Raw genomic sequence first — 23,829 nt, 5'->3', positions numbered from 1 at the left:
CGCTGCTTGAAGAATGGCACGCGGCCTCTTGTTGGCCTTCTTCGCGTCTACAACAGTCAGGAAGATCTCCTGGAGGCAGTAAAGAGTCGAGCCGCGGCTGGGCGCTGCCTCCAGAGGCTCGAAGCTTCCATCTGCTCCTGCAGCGCGTGTGCGCATCTGCCACAGCAGAACGTCATCATGCATCTTCCTCTCAGCGATCGCGACTTGTGGACTATGCGGCTAAGCGGCTACGAGGTCCAACAGCAGCAACAACCTCAACAACAACAACGGCAGACAGATCCTCGGCAGGATTTTTTCGAGAGCTCTGCAGAACCTTCTCCCGATCCTCCTCTGTCGGCTGGAACGCAAACAGCAGCAGTAGCGACTGCACCGGAGGCAGCAGGAGCAGGAGCAGGAGCGGGAGCAGGAGCGGGAGCAGCGGCAGCAGCGGAAGAGAGGCTAGAAAACGGGGAGACAAGGGCTGAAGCTAAGGCGCTCTGCGCATCGCGTGAGGTGTACAGACAGCTTCCTGCGAGTGCGTGGCCTTGCCGGTTCGTCTTGGAGGCTTTTTTAGATCTCAAGAGACAGCGAGCCGCCTACTCTGTATGTACCCCGGCGGTTCGTCCGGCAGCAGATATCCGAGCACCTCGTGCAGCAGTGAATGCAGCGGCTCCCGTCACGCTCAGACAGATCATTGCGGATTTGAACGAACTCCAAGGAGACGCTGTCTCGGAGCAGCACAAGGAGCTTCGCAAGACGCAGGAGGCGTTTAGCGCTGCGGATTTGTCTGTCATCTCCAGTAAGATCCGGTCTCTAGACAACAATGCCTCGCCCTTCCTCGCAGGGGGATGCTTCCTTGTACTCAAGAACTTCAGCAGCAGTAGCAGCAGCAGTAGCAGCAGTAGCAGTAGCAGTAGCAGTAGCAGTAGCAGTAGTAGCAGCAGCAGTAGTAGCAGCAGCAGTAGCAGCAGCAGTAGCAGCAGCAGCAGCAGCAGTAGCAGTGGGGAGTTGGGCTGTCCGTCCAGTCGTTGCAGTGCGCGGCTGCAGCTGCTGCCTTTAGAGGCTTTGGACAGTCTTCGTGACCTTTTGCCCTTCCAGGAGCAGCTGTTGTCGCAGCAGCAAGAGGAGCAGCAGGATGCGCCCCAGGTGTACTTGTGCGTGATGGATCCGTCTTCGAATACGAATGCTTTGGGGTGGCCTCTGCGTGGCTTGCTGCCTGCTTTGAGCGCGCGATTCGCGTTGGGAGGGCGCCAGCTGTCAATTCTTTCCTTCAGAGACTGGCTCTTAGATCTTCGTGTGGAGAGTGCTGCGGCAGCGGCTGCTGCAGCCGAAGCAGCTGCTGTTGCTGCTGCGCGCGAAGCATCGAAGTGCAACGCAGCAGAGGGCAGCAGCGAAGAGGCGGCTCTTGCAGCAGCAGCTGCAGCAGCAGCTGCAGCAGCCGCAGCAGCATGGGGGCAGGTGGTTGCACCGCTCTCTCGAGTGTTTGTCGCGCAACTGCCGACTGCAGCAGACCTCGCTGGAATTTTCACGCCTGCCGCCCCAGAGCATGCAGCGCCTGCAAGTGTGACCTTCCCCCTGCAAGCTCCTGCGGGAGAGCGACGGAGAGCTTCGATGGTTGTGGCGCGCTTGAAGCGAGTAGTCTCTTCAGGAACCTCCGAGAACCCCCCACGGATAGAGGCCTTGTTTCATGTGGACTTAGGGCGTTTTCTCGATCCTCGTGTGATGCAGCAGGAAGCTGACGATCTCAATATCCAGCTTATCAGGTGCTTGTCATTCTTCCCCTTGGCGGGATGGTGTGTGCGGAGGGCGAGAGGGGACTAGGCGTCAACGCGACGACGGAGGGAGGGTCGAGAGAGACAGAGAGAAGGAGAGAGAGGGTTGATGTCGCACTCCGCAGTCGGTTTCTTCGTGTCTGGGAGGGATGATGCAGAGGGGCGAAACACGCGCGAGCAGCAAGGCGGGCAGTCGTTTGTTTCCTTTTCCCTCTCTGTCTCTATACATATCTATGTACATAACGACACTCACTGTCGAGGGTTCTGTGGTGCCTTGTGTGGCTGTGCTGCAGATGGCGTGTGCTGCCCACCTTCGTGCCGGAGTCTTTGCAGTCTCTTCGCATTTTAGCAATCGGCGCAGGAACTCTTGGCTGCGGCGTTGCTCGACTCCTCGCCGCTTGGGGTGTCAGGTGAGGCTTGTGGTAGCCTTTTTTCCCCTCCCCCCTGCCTCATCTGCATGCGTTGCTCTTGACACCAGAGGGAGCAGCGGGGCCTTGCCTTCCCAAGCCGGCAAAAGAAGGAGCTCTTTTTCTCTCTTGGATGTGGAGTTGCGCTCGAAGGGGGCATATGCTGCATTGCGTCCATATATATTTACACACATATATTCGTAGTTCAGTCGCCTTCTGAGCTCCCTGTCAGGTGTTCTTTTTCGTGGACTCTACGTGTATAATGAGGGGCCGTGCTTTTTGTGTTTGCCCCTCCTTGGCACTGCCTTTCTCTCTCTTTCTCTCTCAAAATACCCTTGCCTCTCCTTTCGACGCCCTTTTCTTTGTTTGTAGGACTATAACATTCGTCGATGGAGGGCGCGTGGCTCTTAACAACCCCTCCAGACAGAACCTCTTCACGCACCAAGACGCCGCTGCGGATGTTCGTAATACCGCTCATAGAGACCTCCTCCCTCCCTCCCTTCCCCCTTCTCCCCCCTCAACAACAACGAAATGCAGTGCACTGCAACACAAGCAAGAGAAGACGCTTTGGTCACCGCATGCGCGGAAGTAGACTCGCTGTCTCTGGTGCCCCTTGGGAAAGACGCCTTGCATTACAGACACAGAGGAGGGGGATCGTTCCAACACGTGCTTGCCGTTTGCTTGCAGGGTGGCTTGGGTCGACTCAAGGCAGAAGCTGCCCGTGATGGTATCCTGGCTGTCAGGCCTAGCATGGAATGCAACGCAGTAGTGCTCGACGTTCCCATGCCAGGTATTCACGAATGCCTTCCCACTGCTATTATCCAGCTAGTTGCTGGGCAGATAGAGCAACAAAAAGAAGCCTTTTTGCACGCTCTGCGGCGCGCTTATTGGCTGCTTCTTTCTCTCTCTGTCTCCCGATGGCGGTATCTCCGCGGATTTTGGTGCACGATGCGCAGCTTCTACAGCGCACATGCTGTTTGTTGTTTAGCCTCTTCCGCACAGAACGCCTTCGAGCTGGCTGCCCGCCACTGTAATCGATTTCGGCAGTCCTCTCTTTCAACGTTCCCTTCGAAGAGGATGGGTAGAGGATGGGAAGGGGGGGAAGCGGAAGGCCACAACGAGCCTCGTGGCTAGCTGGCTAGCGTGCTCGAGGAGTACGCGTGTTCTTTTGCTTCTGCATTTGTGCGTGCCCCTCTGCGGTGTGTGTTGCATGGACAGGGCATCCCCGATTCTTGCTGGGTGGCTTGCTGAGTCGCGGTGTTGCCACAATGGAGCGCCTTGTGGATTCTCACGACGTCATCATGCTGCTTACGGACAGCAGAGAGTCTCGCTGGCTGCCCTCCTTGATAGTCGCGGAGAGGTGAGAGGAATCTCTCAACGAAGCAGAGGAGGAGGGAGGGAGGGAAGAAAACGGCACAGAGTCTTGCTGCGCAAGGCCTCCTTGCTCTCCAGCTAGCCAGTTAGCTGTCTATAAAGTGTGGACATATACATATATATGTATATGTACACTATCTGTCTGTAAGCTCAGTGTCTGGGGGGCTAAGCGTCGCAAATACATGGATGTATAATACCATAGGGGACAGGCAGGCGGATAAGGGGTACTCGGCAGGCAGCTTCGAGAGGGAGAGAGGCAGCAGCCGTGTGGAAATTTTCTGCGCTTCTTAGCCCCTTGACGTGGTTTTTATCAGCCATGATAACGCTAGACTTTCGTCCGAGACGCACTCAGTTGCAGCTTGCGTCAATCAGCAGAACAAACACATTGCTTTCGCTTTGCAGACTTCTGCTTACGTCTGCAAGTGCGTTTTTCTTGTGCAAACGCAGCTGCGTGGACCTGTGGCTGTTTTTGCTTCAGGCACGATAGCTACATGAGCAAGTCTCCCTCTGCTTCTGAAAGGGCTCCCCCTCTGGCTATCACGGTGGCTCTTGGCTTCGACTCGATGCTCGTCATGCGTCATGGCTTTGGAGGCAACAAGCTCGGCTGCTACTTCTGTCATGCAGTCAATGGGCCCGCAGACTCAATTTCCCGCAGGTGAGGCTGTGCTGCTGCCGAGGGTCTTGTGCTGATATGCATTGCTTGTGTGCCTCCATCAATCGGGGGAGAGGGGGGAGAGGGAAGAGACTTATTGAGTCGGGTTGCTTGCCTGCTCTGTGCGGTGTGTTGTTGTAGGGCACTTGATGAGCAGTGCACTGTTACTAGGCCAGGCATTGGGGCCTTAGCCTGTTCGGTGGCTGTAGAGTTGTTAGCAGCGCTGACACAACACCCCCTTCGCTTCGCTGCTCAGCACTCCGAGACAGATCCCCTCGCAGGAGGCAGCGCTGCTGCTGCTGCTGCTACTTCGCAACAGCAGAAACACCAACAGGGGTTCTCCTGTCTCGGTGCCACGCCGCATATGATAAGAGCAAACTTTGCAGGTGGGCTGGCTGCTGCCGCTAAAACGTTCTGCTGCCCTTCTCTGCTCTCCTCGCTCTCTTTTGTAGCTCCTTCGCCGACCAATACCTACCCTCTTGCTGCTCTCGCCTTTTCGTGAATGCACACTCATCCTACGGGCAGCCAGCCGTTCGCGCATGTCGCGCCAGTGCCTACCGATCTTCCCACCCGCCTTTGCTGCTGCTTCTTCAAGTCTTGGCGAGAGCTCAATGCTGAGCAACTGGGAGGGCCTTCTTAAGCGACCGTGAACAACAGCAGCGCAGCGAGGAGAAACACAAGAAAAAAATACTCCAAGCTTTATATATATATATATATATATATATATATATATATATATATATATATATTCGGGAAGGCCCCTTTTGCTAGGGATTCCTTGGGACTGTTATGCGCAGTACAGACACTTGAAGGTGTATGCCAGCGGAGTTTTGACTGTGTATGGTTGTTGCATGCCCGCTTTCTTTCATATGAGACCCAACAGAGGAGATTTATGTCACTTTTATAAGGTTTCCGAATGCGTGTCCTCATGCCTCTCTAAAGCAACGTTTCGCCTGTTTCCGCTGGCTGCTTGGTGATTTGCTAGGGCGTCTCGTTCTCTCTCTCTCTCTCTATGTCTATGTGTCTCTCTCTATGTGTCAACGTCTATGTCTCTCCTTATCTCTCTCTCTATATGTCTATGTCTCTCTATGTCTATGTATCTCTATGTCTCTCTCTCTACATGTCTATGTCTCTCTCTCTATATGTCTATGTCTCTCTATGTCTACGTCTGTGTCTATGTCTCTCTCTCTGTATGCTCGCTGCCATTTTCTGCGGCCCTCTCATTCTTTGCATTAATGTACCTCCGCCTGCGTCTGCTTCTGCCTTTGGCCCTCTGCAGACTTCAGTGTTTTGAAGGAACATCAGCCTCAGTGCTCAACCTGCTCCTGCTGCTCTCCAGGCATCATCGCGGCGTTCCGGACGAGAGGGTTGAGCTTCTTGCGGGAGGCGATAAGTCGAGCTTCCTGTTTGGAAGAGTATTCGGGGCTTGCGTGCTTCAAGAGAGGCATCCAGGCCAAGGAAGACGAAGTAATCAACCTTTCCGAGTTTGATTCGGACTGAAAGCAGTATACAGGCCAGAAGCACACTTTCGCATGCATGTAAAATATATATTATCTTGATGGGCAGCTGACTGCGGTAGCAGCAGCGCCGGAGTGTCCGTTTCTGCATAGAAACATGCTGCATGCAAAAGCGCCAAGCAGCACCAAGCAGTGGGGGATGAGGGCACCGCATTTTCTCTTGGTGACGATGCCAGCTAGCTGCTTCTCCTAGGGCCCCTGTAGTTTAATTGGGGGCCCTACGGGGGCCTTGCTACCGAACAGGTGGCCTCAAGAAGGGCATGTCTGCCGGAAGGTTCCCCATATGAAATTTCTCCCTTTACGGAGTAGACCTGTTTAAGCGCTCTTGAGGTGAGGGCCCCATTAGTGGGGCCCTGCGGGTAATGGCATCGGCTGGCTGCTGTCAGTGAGGGGCTGTTCTGGCCTCTGTGGGAAGCTACCTCGTGTGCAGCGGGCTCTGGAGGGGTGCCACAGGAGAGTGCGTTGGCAGCTCCTCGCAGTGGGGCTTGCGATGATGCATGGCTTGGGTGCACTGTGTGTGCACGGCACAGAGCCGCAGAAAATCGCGACACTAGGCGGCCATAGCGGAGGCCTGCGAAAAATACGCAACTGACCTCCCCAGTAAGGACTAAGGACTGACAAACGCGGTGCGCCAACGGCTGTCGAGACCTCTGAAGAGGGCCCCGCGGCAATCCAAAATACGTCTATCGCCTAGTCAGCGCTCAGAGGAGATCGCGCTAGAAAATGCGGATCGATGTTCTTATTTGGGGCCCTTCTCTGCAGGCTGTCATCCAGATGACACCCAGAGAATGATACGATGCATGCGATTTCACATGCGCTCAAAGTGTGAACCGAAAGGCCCCTAAGTTGCGGACATGAGAAACTTCCCCAGGGCGCCTACACTCGACTTGCATAGAGGTGGCACACACGACTGCGCAAAGCAGCGCAGAAAGCCCCCGCCGGGCTAGCTGAATGGCACAAAGAGACGAAAAAATCTGGGAGTCATAGGTCTGATGGAGGGGATGCACGCCACTGCGTCGAAGCTTGACCATTGCGCGGTTGTCCTTCTTCCCCACACAGCCAAAGGCGCCAGCCAGTTGAATGGGCCAGAATGCAGAGAAACGCTGCATAATAGAGCTTTCCTGCATAGCAGTAATGCCGTTCTGTTATAAGGCTGCAAGCTCTAGGTGTCCACCAAAGAAGGGACGAGGATCTTTCGCGCAGGCTCATATACCCATTTACGGCCCGCTTGAGTGCAGTGCAGCATACTGCCGAACGTCAGAACCAAGCCCTCCCTCTGAGACATGACAGCCGCACTGCCTACACACCGCACAGGAGGGCAACCCGTGGCCAGGGGTCGAGTCACGGAGAAGACCTCACTGGCTACTGGCAAGCAAAGCTACAAGCCGCTGGCTGCACAGGAGAAAACAAGGATGATCGAATACTTTGGACTTACGCCACTTTGACTCCTACCTACACTTGCTGCTCACAAAAGGCTTTACATCGCTATTATGTTGCCCTCTCGCTCTTTCCCTGTGTACGTCTCTGGCGTATTCCCTCTTCTTGATTGAGGTGCTTCCCTCTACACATTAGAGTGCCGCCAATTCTGTGCCGCTGTGTCTGCTCTCTGTTTTTAGTTTCTCCAACAGTATCACCACCTCGCTGCTAGCGCGGTTCACCCGGCCTCAGCCATCGTGCCTTTTTTGCGAATGCCTTCTCTATAGGCTCATCGCCGAGCACCACGCCTTCTGTTGCGTCGTTGGCTGTGGCTGCCTGCCTGCCTCGTTGTCTCTGCCTCTTCACCTTTTACCGCTCTGCAACTGGGCTCGCTACCCGAGTCCACAACCTTTTTGCAGCACCTGCTATGCACCTGTGAGCTAGCCTCCTAAATTAAATTTTTAAGAATCCCCTGGCACACAGGGCCTTTTCCGAGAAGCTGCTTTGGCGAGGCTTTTCAGGCATGAGGCTCCCTGAGCCGTCGTCCTCTGTAATAAGCTGTTGCAGGGGCCCTCAAGAGACCTCTCAAATTGCCGGAGGCACTGCCTCTACAGCCTAGATACTCGGGAGACCTCGAGAGCTTCCTCTACACATGCTCAGCTCAGAAAGCCCTACTCAGAGCCTCCTCCTTGACCAAAAAAATCCTAGACGGCTAGCAAATTACGCGTCATGTGAGCGAGTTTTTGCATAGTGCCATCCAAGTCTGGGGGGCTCCCCTCTCCCTCGGGCAGGGTGCCGCCATTCTCACCTGACAGTCCACGAGACGCCGCTATGCGTCGACGCTCCAATCGGCTCTGTTCCCTGCATCGCCGCAGACATGCGCGCAACAAACGACAAAAGCAGAGGTGCAAGATCGAGGGCCTGCAATGAGATGCCGAGTCTGAAGTGCTAGGCTGGCCTTCCAAAGCAACTGCCCCTCCACGCGCTGTCTAGCGGCACATCATTCCTCGCAACTCGGTGTGCATGACAGCTGAGCACCCTGCTTCCCCCCCTGTCTGCCCTTCCCAGCGCGTGTCTAATACACGCCACAGCGTCCAACCTCTGCAGCCGCTTTGCTCTCTTAAGTTCCGCGCGTTCCCGCTTTGTAACTTTCCCCTTCCTCGCCACGTGCTGCGCCTGCTGCTGTGGAGAGCCTGGCGGCAGCAGCGCTGCAGCTCCCTGAGCAGCAGCGCATCCTCCATCGCGACGACCCCCCCCTTCGCAAGAATCTGCGCGGAAACGAGACTCTGCAAGCCCCCCGTGAACCGCCACAACTGAGGGGGGGGCCCCTCCGTCTGGGACGGAGGCGACGCACAAGGAGGGGGCCCCCTCAGCAGCTGTTGCCGAGGCTGCTTCACCAGCTAGCCACACGCGTGCGCAAGGCAGCAAACGGATTCGCAAAGGCGGCAAAGAACGAGCTCTTCTGTTGCAAGAGGGGGGTGGTATCTTCACGCGAAAAGCCGCCGCGGGGGCCGTCCAAATGCTAGAAGACGGAGTCAAAGGGAGTTCCTTGGAGAATACTCGAATTCCTTTGGACGCTGCTGCTGCTCTTGTAGCCGGTGTTGCGAATACGGTCCGCTTCGTGCTGCTCGCTGTTGCAATGGACGCTCCTTTGCGGGGAGGCGAGAAGGCCAAGGCGGGGACTGCCGCGTCTGCGGAAGCCAAAGAGGGGCAGCCCATCAAATAGGAGCCAAGGGAGTCTGTAGCAGAAAACAAGCCACCCAAGGAGGCCCCTGCAAGTGCAGCAGCACAACCCTCCACACTGCGCCTCCTGAAATGTGCGCAATCGCTGCTGCTGCTGCTATCGCTGCTCCTCGAGCAGCGGCCGAGGCTGCCACCGCTCTCTCCGTTGCCGAGTTTCCCGCTATTCGCCACATCGAATTCCTCAACAGCCGCAGATCTGCCAGACACCCTTCCTTGTGGGGGGAGCAAGGCAACAAATACTTTCGGCTCGGGAGACTCCTGCCTCAAGAGAGGGCCTTCCTCCGTCGGGAGTAGTGTCTGCACGACGGCGGGGGTGTCGTCCGTACTGCTCTTGCTACTGTTGCGACTGCTGATGCTGTTGCTACCCCTGTTGCTACTCTCGATCTTCAAGGGTGTTGTTCTTGAGCGTTTCCACGCGGCTGCGAAGCAGCTTTGGCCTCTGAGGCACACGGAGGAGGAGTCTCCTGGATTCTGTCTTGGAGCTTTTTCGACGAGCGGTCGCTCTGGCTCTTTGCCAGTGGGGAGACAGTGTTGAGAAAGGGTGCTGCCCTCAAAGTCGAGGGTGTTGAATTGCGCTGTAAGCGCCCCTAGACGCTGAGCTGCGTGACAGCAGGCAGTGCAGGCTGGACACAGGGGTTGAGAAGCCTCTGCAAGCGTAGCTGCTCGGAGGAGGTGTTGGAGCAATGCGTCTTCGTGCAGCTCCCTGCTGCTGCCTCCGCAGATTTTGTCGCTATCGCTCTTCTTGTGCAGCTCCCTGCTGCTGCCTTCGCAGATTTTGTCGCTATCGCTCTTCTTGTGCAGCTCCCTGCTGCTGCCTTCGCAGATTTTGTCGCTATCGCTCTTCTTGTGCAGCTCCCTGCTGCTGCCTTCGCAGATTTTGTCGCTATCGCTCTTCTTGTGCAGCTCCCTGCTGCTGCAGCTGTCGGGGGGAAGCGTCGTCGAGGGTTGCAGTGGCGCAGGCTGCTGGAGGCGGCTCTGAAGCAGCGACTCCGAGGGGGCCTCACATGTTGGGCTGTCTGTACAGCAGCGTGCCTGGGGTTGTTTCGCCCGATAAGCCTCGAGTTGCTCGAGGGTGAGCGTGCTTGGAGCCTGTGGGGAGGTTCCCACGATTCTCACGGAACTGTAGTGCTCCGTATCCGGATGGAAGGCAACCTGTAGACATACGGCTTTAGCGTCAAAATTCTGCATGCGCCAGAGCTTCCACTGCGGCTCTGCCTCCACATCGGACGGCTCAGACTTGGCCCTTCCAGTGCACTTGCCTTTGCGCTGGTCGCTCTTGGAATGCGCGTCTGAAGCCTTCGTGGAGGCTGTCCTCCAGCTGGCATTCCTAGGCTCCTCAGCGGCGTCCTCTTCGTCTTCGGGAGGAGCAACGTAAATCAGCAGGTTCACTCCGAAGGCGAGGGAAATAGCCTGCAGCTCCAGCTGGCCCCCCCACGTGCGATCCGCTGCCATACGCCGGAGATACCGCGCGAAAGGCTCTTCGTCGCAGTCCGTGAAAGGCGCGAAGATATCGGCATGAGCCGCCATATACTCCACGGCTGCAGCCCTCACTTTCTTGTGCTGCGTCTGCTCTCCAAACAGCTGGTCAGATGCAGCTCTAAAGAGGCAGTTCCCATCTGCTACAACGTCGCGAAGTTCTAGCCCTACAGCCAGCAGGGAGGCCGCAAAGGCTCCCCCCGCCATCAGCCCCTTCTTGCCGTTCAAACCTGCATCGCCATTACGCTTAGAACGGCCAGAGGGGATCTTCGAGGACGGCAACGTCTCCTCCCCGCCGTTCCGCCCAGACGTACGATTGCGCTGCTTCTTTTTTCCCATTGTGAAGCGTGAGCGAAGGCCTCTAAGACACCTCCAAGGCTGGCTGTCAGAATCAGAGGCTGGCTGTCAGAATCAGAGGCTGGCTGTCAGAATCAGAGGCTGGCTGTCAGGATCAGAGGCTGGCTGTCAGAATCAGAGGCGCCCCTGCACAGCCGACAGCCACCGAGCCGAAAGCCTCTGCTGCTCGAGGGGGAAAGCAGCCCTTTGAGGCTCTTCACGCATTGAGAAGCGCATTAGGCTCGCGTTACCCAGCAGCAGAGGGTAGTCCGCAAGCATGCCTCGCCTCCCCAGCAGGGCCCCCCTACACCCGCTAAACAGGGAAGCACAAGGCTTCAAATGCTCTAGGGGGACCACCAGTAAGAATAAAATTTAGTGGCTTCTCTCCAATCCCCCTGCCGCAGCCGCTGCTTCCGGCAAAGTGCTACACCCGAGTCGCACGGGGAGGGGGGCGATGGCGGGTATGACTGAGGGAGGAGGCCCCCATATGGCTGAGCTTCGCAAGGCAAGTTTCTTCCTGTAGGGCCCCTTTATCGGCAACTGCATCAATTTTGCTTTTGTGCGACAGCCTTAGGGGCCCCCTCCAGTGGACACGGAGCCACGCAGCGGCGGAGCAGGGGAGGGGGCCCTCACCGCGTATGCCTGTACAGCTGAGCCAGAGCCCTCGTCTAGCCCAGCCGTGCATCAGATGAAAGCCTTTAAGTAGCCCTGCTGCATGCAGCGCTGCCATTCTTGGGAGCGGTACGGCGAGTTTTAGCCAAACAGCTGGGGGGAAACTGGGGGGAAGCGACACCCGGACCGCACCCACGGGTTCTAGTACCTAGCTGGACCTGCAGGAGATAGCCAACGACTGCGCTTTTTCTGGTTGGCGAAAGCAGCGTTAAAAGTGCGCTGCCAGGGGCCTCGCAAAGACTCCGTGTGCGGGGCAGACTTCCTCGACGCCTCTTGAAGCCTCTTTTCGCAGCGCCGGAGGCAGCGCTCGCCCATGAGGTCCCCGCAGCCTGCCTCCGGGGGAGGGAGCCTGGGAGCCTCTTTGGCTGGAATAGCGGCAGCGGCTACTGGGCAGCAGACGCGTGGCAATGAGGCAACTTCCCCGAGGGGCCCTTCCTCGGGCAGGGGCCCCCGATCAGCGGGGGCCCCCTGTGTCGTCCAACCCTCCCCAGGGTCGCCCCGCGTGCTCCTCTCTGCATCGCCCTCGCCGCATGCCTCCCCCCCAACTCTCCCTTCAGCGTCCAACATGCGGGAGTCTCCCGGGGGGGCAGCAGCAGCCGGGTTCCCCGCGGTGGCTCCCTGCGCCTCTCTGCCGCCTTCTCAGGCCTCTTCCCGAGTGCCTCCCCCCTTGACAGCTCCTCCTGGAAGTCTAGGAGTGCCCCCCCGAGACGTCTCAAAGGCCTCTTCAGGAGCAGCAGGCGTGCCTCAGGAAGGCTCTCTCTCGGCTTACAAGGTGCCGCTGTATAAGGACGGATCTTTGGGCGAGGGCCTCTGGGTAGTGGCGGGGGCCCTCCCAGGGGCCGTCGCTGCAAGGGGCCCCTTGCTCAAATCCGTCAGGAAGCTGATTGAGACATCGCGGAAGGCCAGAAGCGGACCGCGGGGGGGCCCCCAAGCGCTGGCATCGGCAAAGGCGGATGCTCTGATTAGACGGCTCAACGCACTCGCAGCACAAGAGGGGTGAGAAACGTGTGCTCCGCTGGTTGCTAGCTTGGCGCAGAGCTCTCGGCGAGTGTGTGTGGCGTGGCTTTTTCGGAGATGGGAGGCTTTTTGCTGCTGCAGGGAAGGGGCCCTGACGAAGGCCCCTCCAGCGTGTGTGGCTCAGGGTTTACATCGACGGCTTTCTTTGTGCTCCTGCAGGGAGGTCACCAAGCGGCAGAGGGTGCCTCGCAAGGCTCCAGCCGCGACACCAATCCCCTCACAAAACGCAGCAGGACCCCCCGAGGGAGCTTCGGGGGGAGGGAGTGGTTCCTCTGCTTCCTCGGCAGCCAAGAAGCCGAAGGAAGAAGAAGGCGGGAAGGACGGGGAGAGCTGCATTGACGTGGGCGCTCTTGATCTTTCCCTGGGGTCCACTAGCGCGGTGGAGGGCCCCCTGCTGGTATCTATTCCTCAAGTGACTCCACGGCAGCGCCAGCAAATGCGAGCAGAATCCAACCCGCAATTCAGCGTGCAGATGCGTGGAGCCCTTACTACCGTGAGCCGAAGAGTCCGCTAGCTCAGGAGCGCGTCTTCTCAGCGCATCTCGAGTTGCACGGGGAGCTACTTCTCGCTGAACACGCTGCAATTCGCCTGCCGAAACCATCGATGCAGCTTCTAGCGACGCAGTTCGCTTGCCCCCCGCAGCTCAGCCTCTTCCGCAGCCGGCCCTCAACATGCTTGATGAGTGCTGCTGGAAGGGAGCTCTAGCTGACTTGCTGATTGGCAAATTACTCTGCCTCGGCAGTACCTGTGCAGAGGCTGGCTGCGAGCTAACGGGGAAGGGAGTTCGGTTTCTTGGGGGTGTTTGTTAGCTTTGGGGGGCTGCCTTTATAAAGAAAAGGGGTTTTTAGTGGCCTTCGCGTGTGTGCGTGTGTGCCTCCGTGCTGCCTCGGCTGTTGCCTTCGCTGCGCAGCAACTCTGTGAATGCGCAGCTTCCCTGTTTGACTCTGCCGAGGCTCTCGTCGCTTCCCAGCAAAACCCTCGGTACACGAAGGCATCCACTTCCCAGGCGTGCGGTAAGAAGACGTTCTCCTTTCTCCCCTCCTTTAGGCTGCCAGGCCCTCCTGAGCAGCGCGCAGCCCGCGTAGAGAAGAGGCCTTCGAAGGCGCCAGCACGGCACTGAAGAGGGCGCGAGCTTCCCAAGGCTGCACGCTTGGGAGAGGGCGAGAGAGACGCGGAGGGTGCCTTGTTTCTGCTTCTGCAGGCAGCGAGGCCGTCCGCCTCCTTAGTCATTCGCTTATGATGATGAGGCCCCCTGCGTATCTCCTAGAGCCCCCAGAGGGGTATCAAGGCGATCGCCAGCGCGCAAGCGCCCATGCAGTCCTTCCCGGGGGAGCTACTAGCGCGCCTCTTGCCGCGCTGCTGCAGGAGGAACCCTACAGGACGAGGCTGCGAGGCGACTCCTTCCTGCGTTGCAGCTCGCCTGGTCAGCAGCAAGAGAACGCCAAGAGCCCTTGCAACGCTGCTGCCAGCTCGGGCTCCTCGGCGCAAGCAGAGTTGCCTTCGAAGGATGGGAGGGCCTCGTTGGCGGGGGGAGGGGGGCCCTCCTCCTCGGCGACTTCCTCCGAGAGAACGGAGGCCCCTAAGACGGGATATGAGGCCCTTGCTGCGTGGTGCTCCTCGTCAGAAGAAGAAATGTGCGGCGGCTTCCCCTTCGGAGAAGCCGACAGCTACGCCGAATTGTACAGCCTCCGCGGATCCTTCTCTTGGGGCCTCCCAACCGTTAGAGACCCCCTGGCGCTGGGGGCCCCCCTGGCGCTGGGGGCCCCCCTGGCCCCCTGCGAGGAGGCTACTGGCAATCGTTCTTCGGGAGTCGAGCGCCATGTAGATCTTCTCTTCTCCGTGCCTGCGGAATTGTCTGAGGCTGACGCAGGAAGGTGGCTGCGAAGGCAGCTCGCCGCGAGGAGGCGCAGAGCGAGGAAACAACTCGCACTGAGGGCGCTCGCGCTAGAGAGAGCTGCCGAGGCTGCGACGGGGCCCTCTGCCGCAGCTGCCATGCAGCAGCTGAGAAGCCATGAAGTTCTCGAATTGCAAAGGATAAGAGCACAGCTGATGCCACGCAACATGCAGGCAGACCATGCAAAACAGACCGATGGTAAGGCAGAGCAGCCACAAGAACAGCAGCAACAACAGCCACAGCCACAGCTACAGCAGCAAAAGCAACAGCCACAGCCACAGCTACAGCAGCAAAAGCAACAGCTACAGCTACAGCTACAGCAGCACCAACAACAGCTACAGCAGCAAAAGCAACAGCCACAGCCACAGCAGCAGCAGCTACAGCTTGGCGAAAATGCGAAAGACCATCAACACCATGAGCCCCACTTAGGACGACTGAAGCAGCACCAGATATTCCAGCAGCAGAACCCCTGCCAGCAGCCTTCATGGCAGCAGCAGCACCACCACTCACAGCAGCTGCAACATCAGCCGCATTCACAGCTGCAGCAGCGGAACTTGCAACAGCAAGTTCAAGCGCAGCAACAACAGCCACAACGACTAGAGCAACAGCCGCTGCATCTGCAGCAGCCACAACACGTACTGGAGCAGGTACAGAGGGAGCTACAACAGTCACCTCAGCATGTGCAGCCGCAGCAGCAACAGCAACATTTTCATGAGCAAAGCCAGTTGCAGACTCCACGGCATTTGACGCAGCCTCAGCAGCCTCAGCAGCCTCAGCAGCACCCGCCTCGGCATCAAGCACAAGAGCAACTCCTCCAACTTCACCGACAGCTGTTTCAGCAGCACCAGCAGCAAGAGCAGCAAGAGCAGCTGCAGCACCCGCACCAGGGGCTCACCCGAGCTGGTGTATTGGGGGGGACAGGTTTGGGAATATAGGGCCGTATGGCTTGAACACTGCTAGGCATGAACCAGGGGGACGCTCTGCTTGCGGCTGCATGCCACTCTCCCTCGTGCTATTTAACAGAAGGCAGCGAGAGGCCTTGGGGTCTTATGGATCAGGATGTTCCCTTGTAACTATCCTTGCTGAATTGAGGGTTGCCGCGGAAGCACAAGCTGCAAGAGTAGCATGAGAAAAGCTTGTAAAATAGGTGGCGGGCATGCAGGTGCTACTGTAGCAGTGCTTCGTGGCAGCGGATTCACAGAGAGGCTGGCATGTTTTGTGCTTTGTTGCTGGGTAGGTATCTACTGTATCAGGTGGCTACGTAAGTACCTAGGGTAGCAGAGCAGCTATTCAGCGTTTTTGGCGAGCTGCCGTTCTTCGCACACTTCAAGATGGCTGTGCCATTTGGTGATTGCTGTTCCCAGAGCCTTGCAACGCTCCGCCTGTAGTGCCTGGTGTAACTTTACTGACTCTAAGTAGACAGCTCGGAACTCCCCTGTATTCCGCTTTGCGGCGCAACTTTTTGATGCTAGGTCGGTTGAATGAACCGCTTCTGTCGAGTTCTTGTTTCTCCTGGAGGCCTAATAGCCTTGTGTATTTCAAAGGCTGCTCTTTCCTCAATTGGGCTACAGCTTGTTGAGAGGGGGAAACAGGCTTGTCGGTGGTGTTTCTAGCCTCGCCTATGCGGCGTAAAAGCCGGTTGAAAGCCCTAATTTTGCATCAGTGTGGGGTTGCCAAGGTCCAAATGAAGTACGGGAGATCATGGCACAGCCAGTTTGAAAGGATGGCAGACTTCCCCGCCCCTCCGAGATCTGTGTGGCTGTCGTTTCCCCCGCGCATCGCCCTATGTTCACATAAAAAGCATGTGCGAAGAAAATAAGAGTCCGACGCTCCCGATGTGCGGATTTAACTACTGAACGCGTCTTGGAGGAAGTGGGAGGCACCGAAAGTCGACCGAAGTAGGTGTAGGACTGCGGCAAGGAGCTCGCCACTAAGGATTTAGGAGTGTTGCTTTGCCCTCCTTACGTGCCCAAACTCTATGGAGTTCTAAAGGTGCACTAGGAGCGAAGGGAAGCAGTCTCGTTTTTTCCGGGGAGAGAGCCCGAGATGCGCTACAGGACGGACCTATGAGGCTTCATTGTGTCAGAACGGACTGTTGGCAGTGGAAGCGGGTGCAGAACACAAACACGGAAGACATTTGCGGCGGCGACAGTGCGTGGAGGCTCTTCTTTCTGGAAGCAGGCTGAAGCCTGCGACTTCCAGCCCTGCTGTAGTAAAGGCCGAGCAGCAGAGTTGAAAACACCCGCACGTCTAGATGAGCGCACGCATTGCCGCGAAGGTTCTCTCCATCTCTGCGTAAACGTGCGAATTGAGGTAGCTTTTTGCTGTCTATTCATCTGTAATGCCAGCTAATCGCTGGAGAATCGATGGCGTCCCCTGCCACCAGCTTTGTGTATGCGTGCGCTCATGGCCAAAGCTCTTGCATTCCCCAGAAAAGCTGAAATGCGAGAACCTCGTCTCCCGTTTGGCGAGCTCGCTATAAATGGACTACATCAGATATGGCAATGAAAAGTCTCTTTATCCACAGCAAGAACGGTTTCAGTCGAGTGCAGCCAAGGTCAAGAGGGCAGGCTGACTTGCACTGTGCAACACTTGGGTAATTCCACCTGACATGCCTCTCTAGCTGCCCATCTCGGCTGTACAGAGTGAACCAGGGATCTGAGGCTCTTCAAATGTTTCGTTGTGGCATTTCGTTTGGTGTATAGTGGAGCGCGGCATGCTGTTGTATTGCCTCTTGAAACTCAGCTCTTGCACTTCTGAGTGGATCGAAGTATAGTTCTGCATCGCTAGATCATAGTTGAGGGCCACGCAGCAGCCCCTGAAAAACAAGTCGTTCGCCACATAAAAACAGGTAATAATTGCCGTTTCCCATGGAAGGAGAAGCGCTACGAGACTTGCTCTTGGCTTTGTCCGCCATGCCAGTCGCCTCTCCGGGTGCCGTAGACGCCGTGAGTATCTTTTGTGGCATAACTTAGATTGAGAGGAAGTCATGCAATCTTATAAGTACTGTGGCGGGGAATTTCCACCTCGGTGCGTCCGCCGCTCGGAAGATGTGGAGAGATTGACTGGAACAGACAAGGAAGAGCTTTTTGAACACCCCTTCCTAACTCGTGGCTCGCCCCCATAAATACTCCTGAGTTAGTCGCTTGTGCCTGGAAGGGTGATTTCTTGACAAGCAGGTTTGGCCTCAAGCCGACAGTAGAGAGAGAGCGGTCCAGGCATCGATTCTCAAAAACGACGGAAAGCTCGGTAAGTCAATTTAATCCCCTTAAGCCAAACGACCCTGATCTCCTCAGGCTCAGAAGTGCCCGTCAGAGTCCACGGTATGGAGTTTTGTGCTTTGATGTAGATCTCCCCCCCGCAGCACGTATTAGCGTGAGAATCCCAGTTAGTCCAGCCGGTGCCGTCCTGCTAGCCCTTCTCTTACTTTGCGGCCTCGCTCAGCAGCCGTTTGCAAAATAGGCACCTCACCAGCTGTACTCACCGTGTAGCTTCAGACAGCCGCTACGCGTGAGGGGCTGCTGGCAGGAGGTCAGCCTCTGGGCATGCGTCGTGAGACTGACGTGTCCACACCAGAACCATCAGACGGTACAAAGGCTCCCCAGCAAGTCGTTCTCTCTCTCCCTGTGCTGCTTTCACTACAGAGCGCGCTGCCTTTGTCGACCAGTTTGAAAAAAGAAGGAATGCCGCTTGCCGTATTCTTTCTGCGGGTGCGGGGCCTCTTTGTTCTGTTTGATGCCGGTGATTCGTGGAGATAAAATGGTTCCTTGATCGCCTGCCTAGGATACTAAGCCCTCATTTAGAGTTTGTATGCTGCGCTTGGCAGTGCTCTCACGGCAGCCTGAAGCTGTCTTAGGTCCTTTTATGCTTAGGGTGCTGGTATCAAGGGAACGCATGGGCCCGTGAGGCTATGGGGATGGAGGCAGGTATTTAGACTGCATTTACGGAGGCGGTTCCGCAGAGCTGTGAGCCATCATTGCACTTGCCTCCAAGCTGCTGCTATGGCCTCCAGAAAATTATTTAAGAATTAAAGTGTTCGAGAGACGAGGCCTAGTGTCTTCTAGGTAGTTTCGTTCCCTTGCTTTCGAATAGCCATGCTAGGCCTCCCGCTAAACCCAGCAGCACAAGAAGCCGGAAAGGCAGCAGAGGTTTCTGTGTGCTACTCGACGAAAAGAGTGGGAAGCCTTTGTCTGCATGCACTTCGGTGCCCTCACTAATGGCACTGCAGGAGCTTCCGCAGGCGCAAGCACACTGAAGGCAGGACTCGCAGATGCTACCTTAGACGAGGGCAGCCGCATGCTACTGCCAGGAGCTCTGGCGAATCTATTGGCGATCAAGCGCAAATGCACACGCACACAACACCGAAAACAACAGCAACAGCAACAGTGCATACTCGCACATATTGTCGCACTGCTGCTGCATATAGCTGGTTGCAGGCGTTCTAGGAAACTGCTACTCGCCTGTCTTACCGTGAGTTGCTTCTGGATGTGTGGGTTACAAGTCACTACAACGGAAGGAGGAGTTCTCCGCGCAGGGGCTATAGTCTCCGAGCAGCAGCGGGCGTCATTTTCATGCCCTTCCTTGACACCTCCACATTGTGGTCCTCATGTTGTCTCTCTATTAGCTGCTGCCATCCGTCAGGTAAACGGATGTACCGGATCACCCGCGAGACGGAGCCAGGGCCAAGTTGACATCCATGAGGGCGTGAAGTGGCTAGCTGGTTCTTACTGTTAGCTTTCGCTACTTCATGAGTAATGGATATGTTTTTTGGTATTCAGGGACTGATGTGTGGTTAGTCCCGTGCCTGCTGGTTTACAGACGCATAGCTACCGGCGTTGGACTCATTGCCTGTCTGAGAACAAATTATGCATCTGCATTCAAAAGTGCAGGAGGTCCTTAGGTCTCCTGAGTGCGGAGAGACGACAGCTAATGTCGCAAGCCGTCCCCAACGTGGCTTAGGCAGTGTAGACATGATAGATGGCCTGAGGGAAGCACAGGCCGCAGCAAGAAGCTCGTTGCACATTTGCCACCGCTCCCTTTGCAGTAGGCGAAGGACCCCAGTGGGCGCTGCAGTACCAACATCTACCAGGGCTGGTGTGACAGCAGCCGCCGCAACAAGAACTATAGAGCATGTGGCGCTCGAGCAGAACGGAAATGAGGGCAGCCTTCCTTCTAGGGTATATTTGCAGCGGTAGCCTTTAGCTGGAGGGCCAAATGTTCCCTGCCTTTTCGCACTATAACCACCAGCGGCGATTGCAAAGTTGTCTGCACGTCCCTGAGTCTTCGCAACTGAGCCTTTTGAACACTATCTCTCCCCTTTGGGAAGAGTTAGTTTTGAGGGGCACCTCATAGCCAGTGACTCTTACTTCGTTTGTGGGGGCCACCTTGGGTGTACACAAAACAAAACAAGCAAAAATAAGTGACCTCTACACTGCATAATGCCGCACCCCATTAAGAGTGCCCCACTGCACACATAATGCGCATGAGACCTCCACAGATCCTGCCTGCATGCAGAGGCGCTACCAGAGCAATTGCGTCTTTCGGGCTTTTGCAGAGGGGCAGCAAAATCGAGCGTCATAGATGTATCTCCCCTCTCTCTGCAGTCAGAGCTGTAGCTGTCTGCACTACAAAACAGCCGACGGCCCCTTGGCTGGTGTGCTAGGCTACGCGGGTCCTAAGTGCGCAAGAAGGAGGAAACACTGCTACGGGGTTTCCAAAGTGTTTGCATTCCCTCGAGTAAGCGAATAGGCGGGCGGAGTGAGGTTGGAAGGGGTCACTGAGACTGCAAACTACTGGCCCTCAAGCTAATGCGGAGACAGTCTGCAACACTAGCCCGCAGGGGAATTCCCAAGCCTCATCAGTCCGCGTTTGCTTCGCAGCGAAGTGCTGCTGCTGCAGCTGCAAGCGTGGCTGCGACGTAAAGCAGTTTCGCCAGGCGCTGTCTAGCCCATAGGCCCATAAGGACGGCGAGTCGGGGGAGAAGGGGTTGCAAATGCGCAGGAGAAGGTACCGGCAGAATATGAACAGAGGCCCTCCCTGAAGCCTCTATTCATGTATGCGTCTATTGTATACAGCTGCACTTGACCAAATAGTTCTCCAGTTGGAGCCACGCACTCGCCACTCCCGGAGGCCCTTTTAAGTGTCGTAAAAGCGCGTCGCTGTCTTCGCGCTAGCGGAAGACACCGCACAGGGGCTTCCAACAAGCGGCTCCTCTACTCGCCAATCCCCATTCGACTGGAGTGTGTATGCTGGAATGCCGCCTGTTGACTGCATCAGCAGAGGGGCAGGCGCATCGTATTTGGTGGCCGCTGCCCTCCCCGAGCGAGTGCGGTAAACACCCTGATTTTTGACAACACCCTTCCCTGTGGAAGGGTGTTGCGGTGTACTGTCGGCTGCAGTTTTGAAGGCGGAGGGGCCTGCAGTGGCCGTCGAGCGGCACAAAAGCCAGAAGGTTAGCGCCCCCAAACAGGCAACCACGATAAAGGCAGCTAAGGGGGGTGCAGCCGTCTCTTTTGCTTCGGGAGGCGCCTCCGCGTCTCCCCGTTCCGCGAAACTCACGGGACGTGTTGCTGCTGCTGCAGCCTCGAGGCGGAGGAGGAGCCTGGAACGGCCTAAACTGCGATCCTGGATGAACACCTCCGTGCGGGGGGGAGGCGTCCACTCCATGAGGACAGTCTCGTCGCTGAAGGCTGCCTGAGCTGCGCCAATGCTCGTCTCAAGGCTGGGACTGATACGCACAGTCAGCAGAGGCCCCTGGCGACTAAGGGAGACAGCGAAAGCCTCGTTCGAGGCACTGACTTCCGGCAATTCGCTGTCCAGCACGGGGAACACGTGAAACTCTAGAGGCCAATTGTTGCTGCTGCTGCTGCTGTGGCTGCTATTGCTGCTGCTCCTACTGTTGCTGCTAGAGGGGAGCGCGATCAAGCGGCGGCTGTCACGGCTGCTGGCGCTGGCTGCGAAGCGGAGCTGCTGAGGCGCAGAAAGGATGGGAATCACTGCGAGAGGCTCCACGTGAGAAGCGGGGGGGGGCACGGCCAAGTGTGCCGCAGTCGTCTCATCTTCCAGCAGGCGCAGCGGCACGGCCATACCCCAGCGCATGCAGTGGGTGAAGAAAACTTCCCGTTTCCGTTGATGGCGGTCCTGCAGCGGTTCCTCTTGGCGAAGTGACAAGGCAGAAGAAGGGCGACTCAGAGACACGACAAGTGCTAGAGATGCTCGTCGGGAGCTGCCCGTTTGAGGAGCCACTGGGTGCTGTCCTCTCGCCGTGTCTTGTAGACCTTCCTTGCACTGCTGCGTAGCCTGTAGGGCTGTCTCAGCCTCTCTGGCGAGGTTCTCCTCGAAGCCCTCTCTTTCCCCGAAACTCCGATCCCATCGCAAAAGAGGCAGAACCTCTTGCAACGACACGCGCTCGCGAGGACGAACGGCGCATATCGGTGTAACGGAGGGAAGAAGGGAGGCGTCTGGAGCTGAAAATCTCGACGGGAAAGAGAGGGGCTCCACGGAGAATAAGACAGAAAGAGCGGGGTCTGACAGTCTGCAGTGAACTGACACGTGCGAATTAAACGTAGCAGACACGAATGTCATTTCTTGCCATTCCTGCTGCTGCTGCTCCACCTGATGACCTCCTGCAGACTCTTGCTGCAGGCCTGCAACAAGCGTCTGAGCTCTGAAGGAGATTGTCAGGGAGCTCGCAGCGCTTCCCTCGACGCATGCAGGCAGAGACAAGTCCTCAACAGCCACCCAGTGCTGCGGCATGCGCAGCGGCGGGGCAGTCTCAGCGCCGCAGGAGGCTGCAGCGAGCAGTCTGAAGCGGGAGGGGGACGCTGCTGCAGTTGCTGCTGCAGTTGCTGCTGCAGTTGCTGCTGCAGTTGCTGCTGCAGGTGTTTCCAAGATCTCTACAGCTGCAACTGAGACACCCCGCTGCAGCAGGTGTACCTCCGCTGCAGGCTTCGCAGCAAATGCAACAACAGGACCGCTCTGTCCCCCACTGCAGCTCCCCATCCCCACGACTGTTAGCGCCGAAGGGTCGGAGGATCGAAGAGCCCCCCATCCACTGCAACTCTTGCTGCTGCTGCTGCCGATCGCAAGATTCCCGAAACCGTAGCTCCACGAAAGAAACGCCGCAAGCGGAAAGCCCCAAGAGGGACAGATGTTGTGCCTGCCCTCCTTGGAGGCAGAAGGATTTGTTCGGAGGAGACACGTGGCCGTTGAGTGGCTTTCTTCCCACTTCTTCGCGAAGCTCCTCCACAGCTCTTGCAACAGCAGCAACACCCCATCTAGGCGCCACTCGCAAGGCAACGCGTCCAGCGTCGCCGCCACTTGCCGGGGTGCCGCTGTGGCTAGCTTCTTTCTCTCCTCTTCCCGAACTATAGCGGCAGCTGCAGTCGAGGGCAAGTTCAGAATCCTCAAGTCCGCTACCAGTAGCATCTCATTCTGAGCCCACACCGACGTAGAGGCGCCACAGAGTGCAGCAGGCCCCTCCCGCTTTCTCGAGGGGATCGTCGCTCCCACTGAAGGATTCGGCTGCAACCTGAGGCTGCGAACGTCCACACTCAAAGGGAGGAGAGAGTTCTCATCCTGGGGAGACCCCTCATCTGGCAGCAATGCCTCCGAAATGAAGCGGCGTGTTGCAACTCTGAGGGGGGTGTACAAGCGCCTCAGCAAGGCTGCAGCAGTATCCTGCGACATACATGCAGAGGGAAGGCCTCTTGTTGAGGCTGATGCTGCTGCTCCTGCTCCCGTCGCTGCTGATGCTGATGCTGCCACCCCCCCAACGGCGTCTGCGCTCGAGGCGCCTCGCCAGGCACTGAGTGCTTCTAAAAGGGGAGCGGCCTGAAAGGCGAGCTGGAAGCTCAGGAAGGCGCGTTGCGGCAGGAAGCTTGGAGGCACTCTCCCGCTCTCAACAAGCGGCAAGACGGCTCCCGGTAGAACTGCAGACGGGGGAGGCAGCAAGAGTCCGTCTGGAGTCTCCCCGCAGACGCGGAGGGTGTAGAAAGGCTCCTGATTGTCTGTGGCTGCATGGCTGTTCAACAGAGACACCCAAAGGGAGGCACAGCCACGCTGCAGACACCGCACGCGGACTGCTGGAGGGCCTAGTGGCCCCTCTGCTCCCGTGACTACAGCCGCCGACACGATGGAAGGGTGGGAGGAGAGAACTTCCAGCCTGAGAACACGACCCTCGCAGCGCTCCCGAGTGGCTAGCCAGCGAGTCTCACAAGAATTACGCAGGCTGAACTACTACGCTCTGTCTGCGTGTGTGTGTGAAGCCTCAAGAGAGAGAAATACGTGCCAAGAACGGGGTGCCCAACGCAGACACCCTCGCACGTACAAGCACGGCCAGAACAAAATCCTCATCCGATACAGGAAAAGACGCTTCGCCGTCGCAAAAGGAGACATACTTTCTACAGAGAGAAAGAGAGAGACAGAGAGAAAAAGAGAGAAAGAAAGAAGAGAGAGAGAAAGAAAGAAGAGAGAGACAGAGAGAAAAAGAGAGAGAGAAAGAAAGAAGAGAGAGACAGAGAGAAAAAGAGAGAGAGAAAGAAAGAAGAGAGAGACAGAGAGAAAAAGAGAGAGA

General features: G+C 57.1%; 3 protein-coding genes across 3 annotated transcripts; 1 reads left to right on the top strand and 2 right to left on the bottom strand.

Moving 5' to 3' along the window:
* Nucleotides 1–213: 213 nt before the first annotated feature.
* On the top strand, nucleotides 214–4,686 carry LOC34623847. The gene is made up of 6 exons (XM_026338685.1): nucleotides 214–357; nucleotides 472–1,742; nucleotides 2,045–2,156; nucleotides 2,846–2,948; nucleotides 3,377–3,518; nucleotides 4,326–4,686. The coding sequence occupies exons 1-6, from the start codon at nucleotides 214–216 to the stop codon at nucleotides 4,684–4,686; spliced, it is 2,133 nt and encodes a 710-aa protein (XP_026194470.1).
* Nucleotides 4,687–5,919: 1,233 nt separating this feature from the next.
* Nucleotides 5,920–10,675, bottom strand: LOC34624165. Its single transcript, XM_026338684.1, has 7 exons — nucleotides 9,883–10,675; nucleotides 9,226–9,573; nucleotides 8,217–9,072; nucleotides 7,842–7,978; nucleotides 7,657–7,732; nucleotides 7,491–7,562; nucleotides 5,920–6,349 (listed from the first exon to the last, which is right to left on the bottom strand). The coding sequence occupies exons 1-7, from the start codon at nucleotides 10,673–10,675 to the stop codon at nucleotides 5,920–5,922; spliced, it is 2,712 nt and encodes a 903-aa protein (XP_026194469.1).
* Nucleotides 10,676–20,390: 9,715 nt separating this feature from the next.
* On the bottom strand, nucleotides 20,391–23,277 carry LOC34624163 (the record flags this gene model as incomplete). The annotated part of the gene is made up of 2 exons (XM_026338686.1): nucleotides 20,391–22,934; nucleotides 23,001–23,277. Coding segments are annotated over 2 exons (2,821 nt in total), but the record flags the coding sequence as incomplete, so codon positions are not given.
* Between the last annotated feature and the right edge of the window lie 552 nt (nucleotides 23,278–23,829).

The sequence above is a fragment of the Cyclospora cayetanensis genome, unplaced genomic scaffold (assembly GCF_002999335.1).
Source record: "Cyclospora cayetanensis isolate NF1_C8 unplaced genomic scaffold, CcayRef3 CcayRef3_contig_298, whole genome shotgun sequence".
Lineage (NCBI taxonomy): Eukaryota > Apicomplexa > Conoidasida > Eucoccidiorida > Eimeriidae > Cyclospora > Cyclospora cayetanensis.
This window is presented reverse-complemented; position numbering and strand designations above follow the sequence as displayed.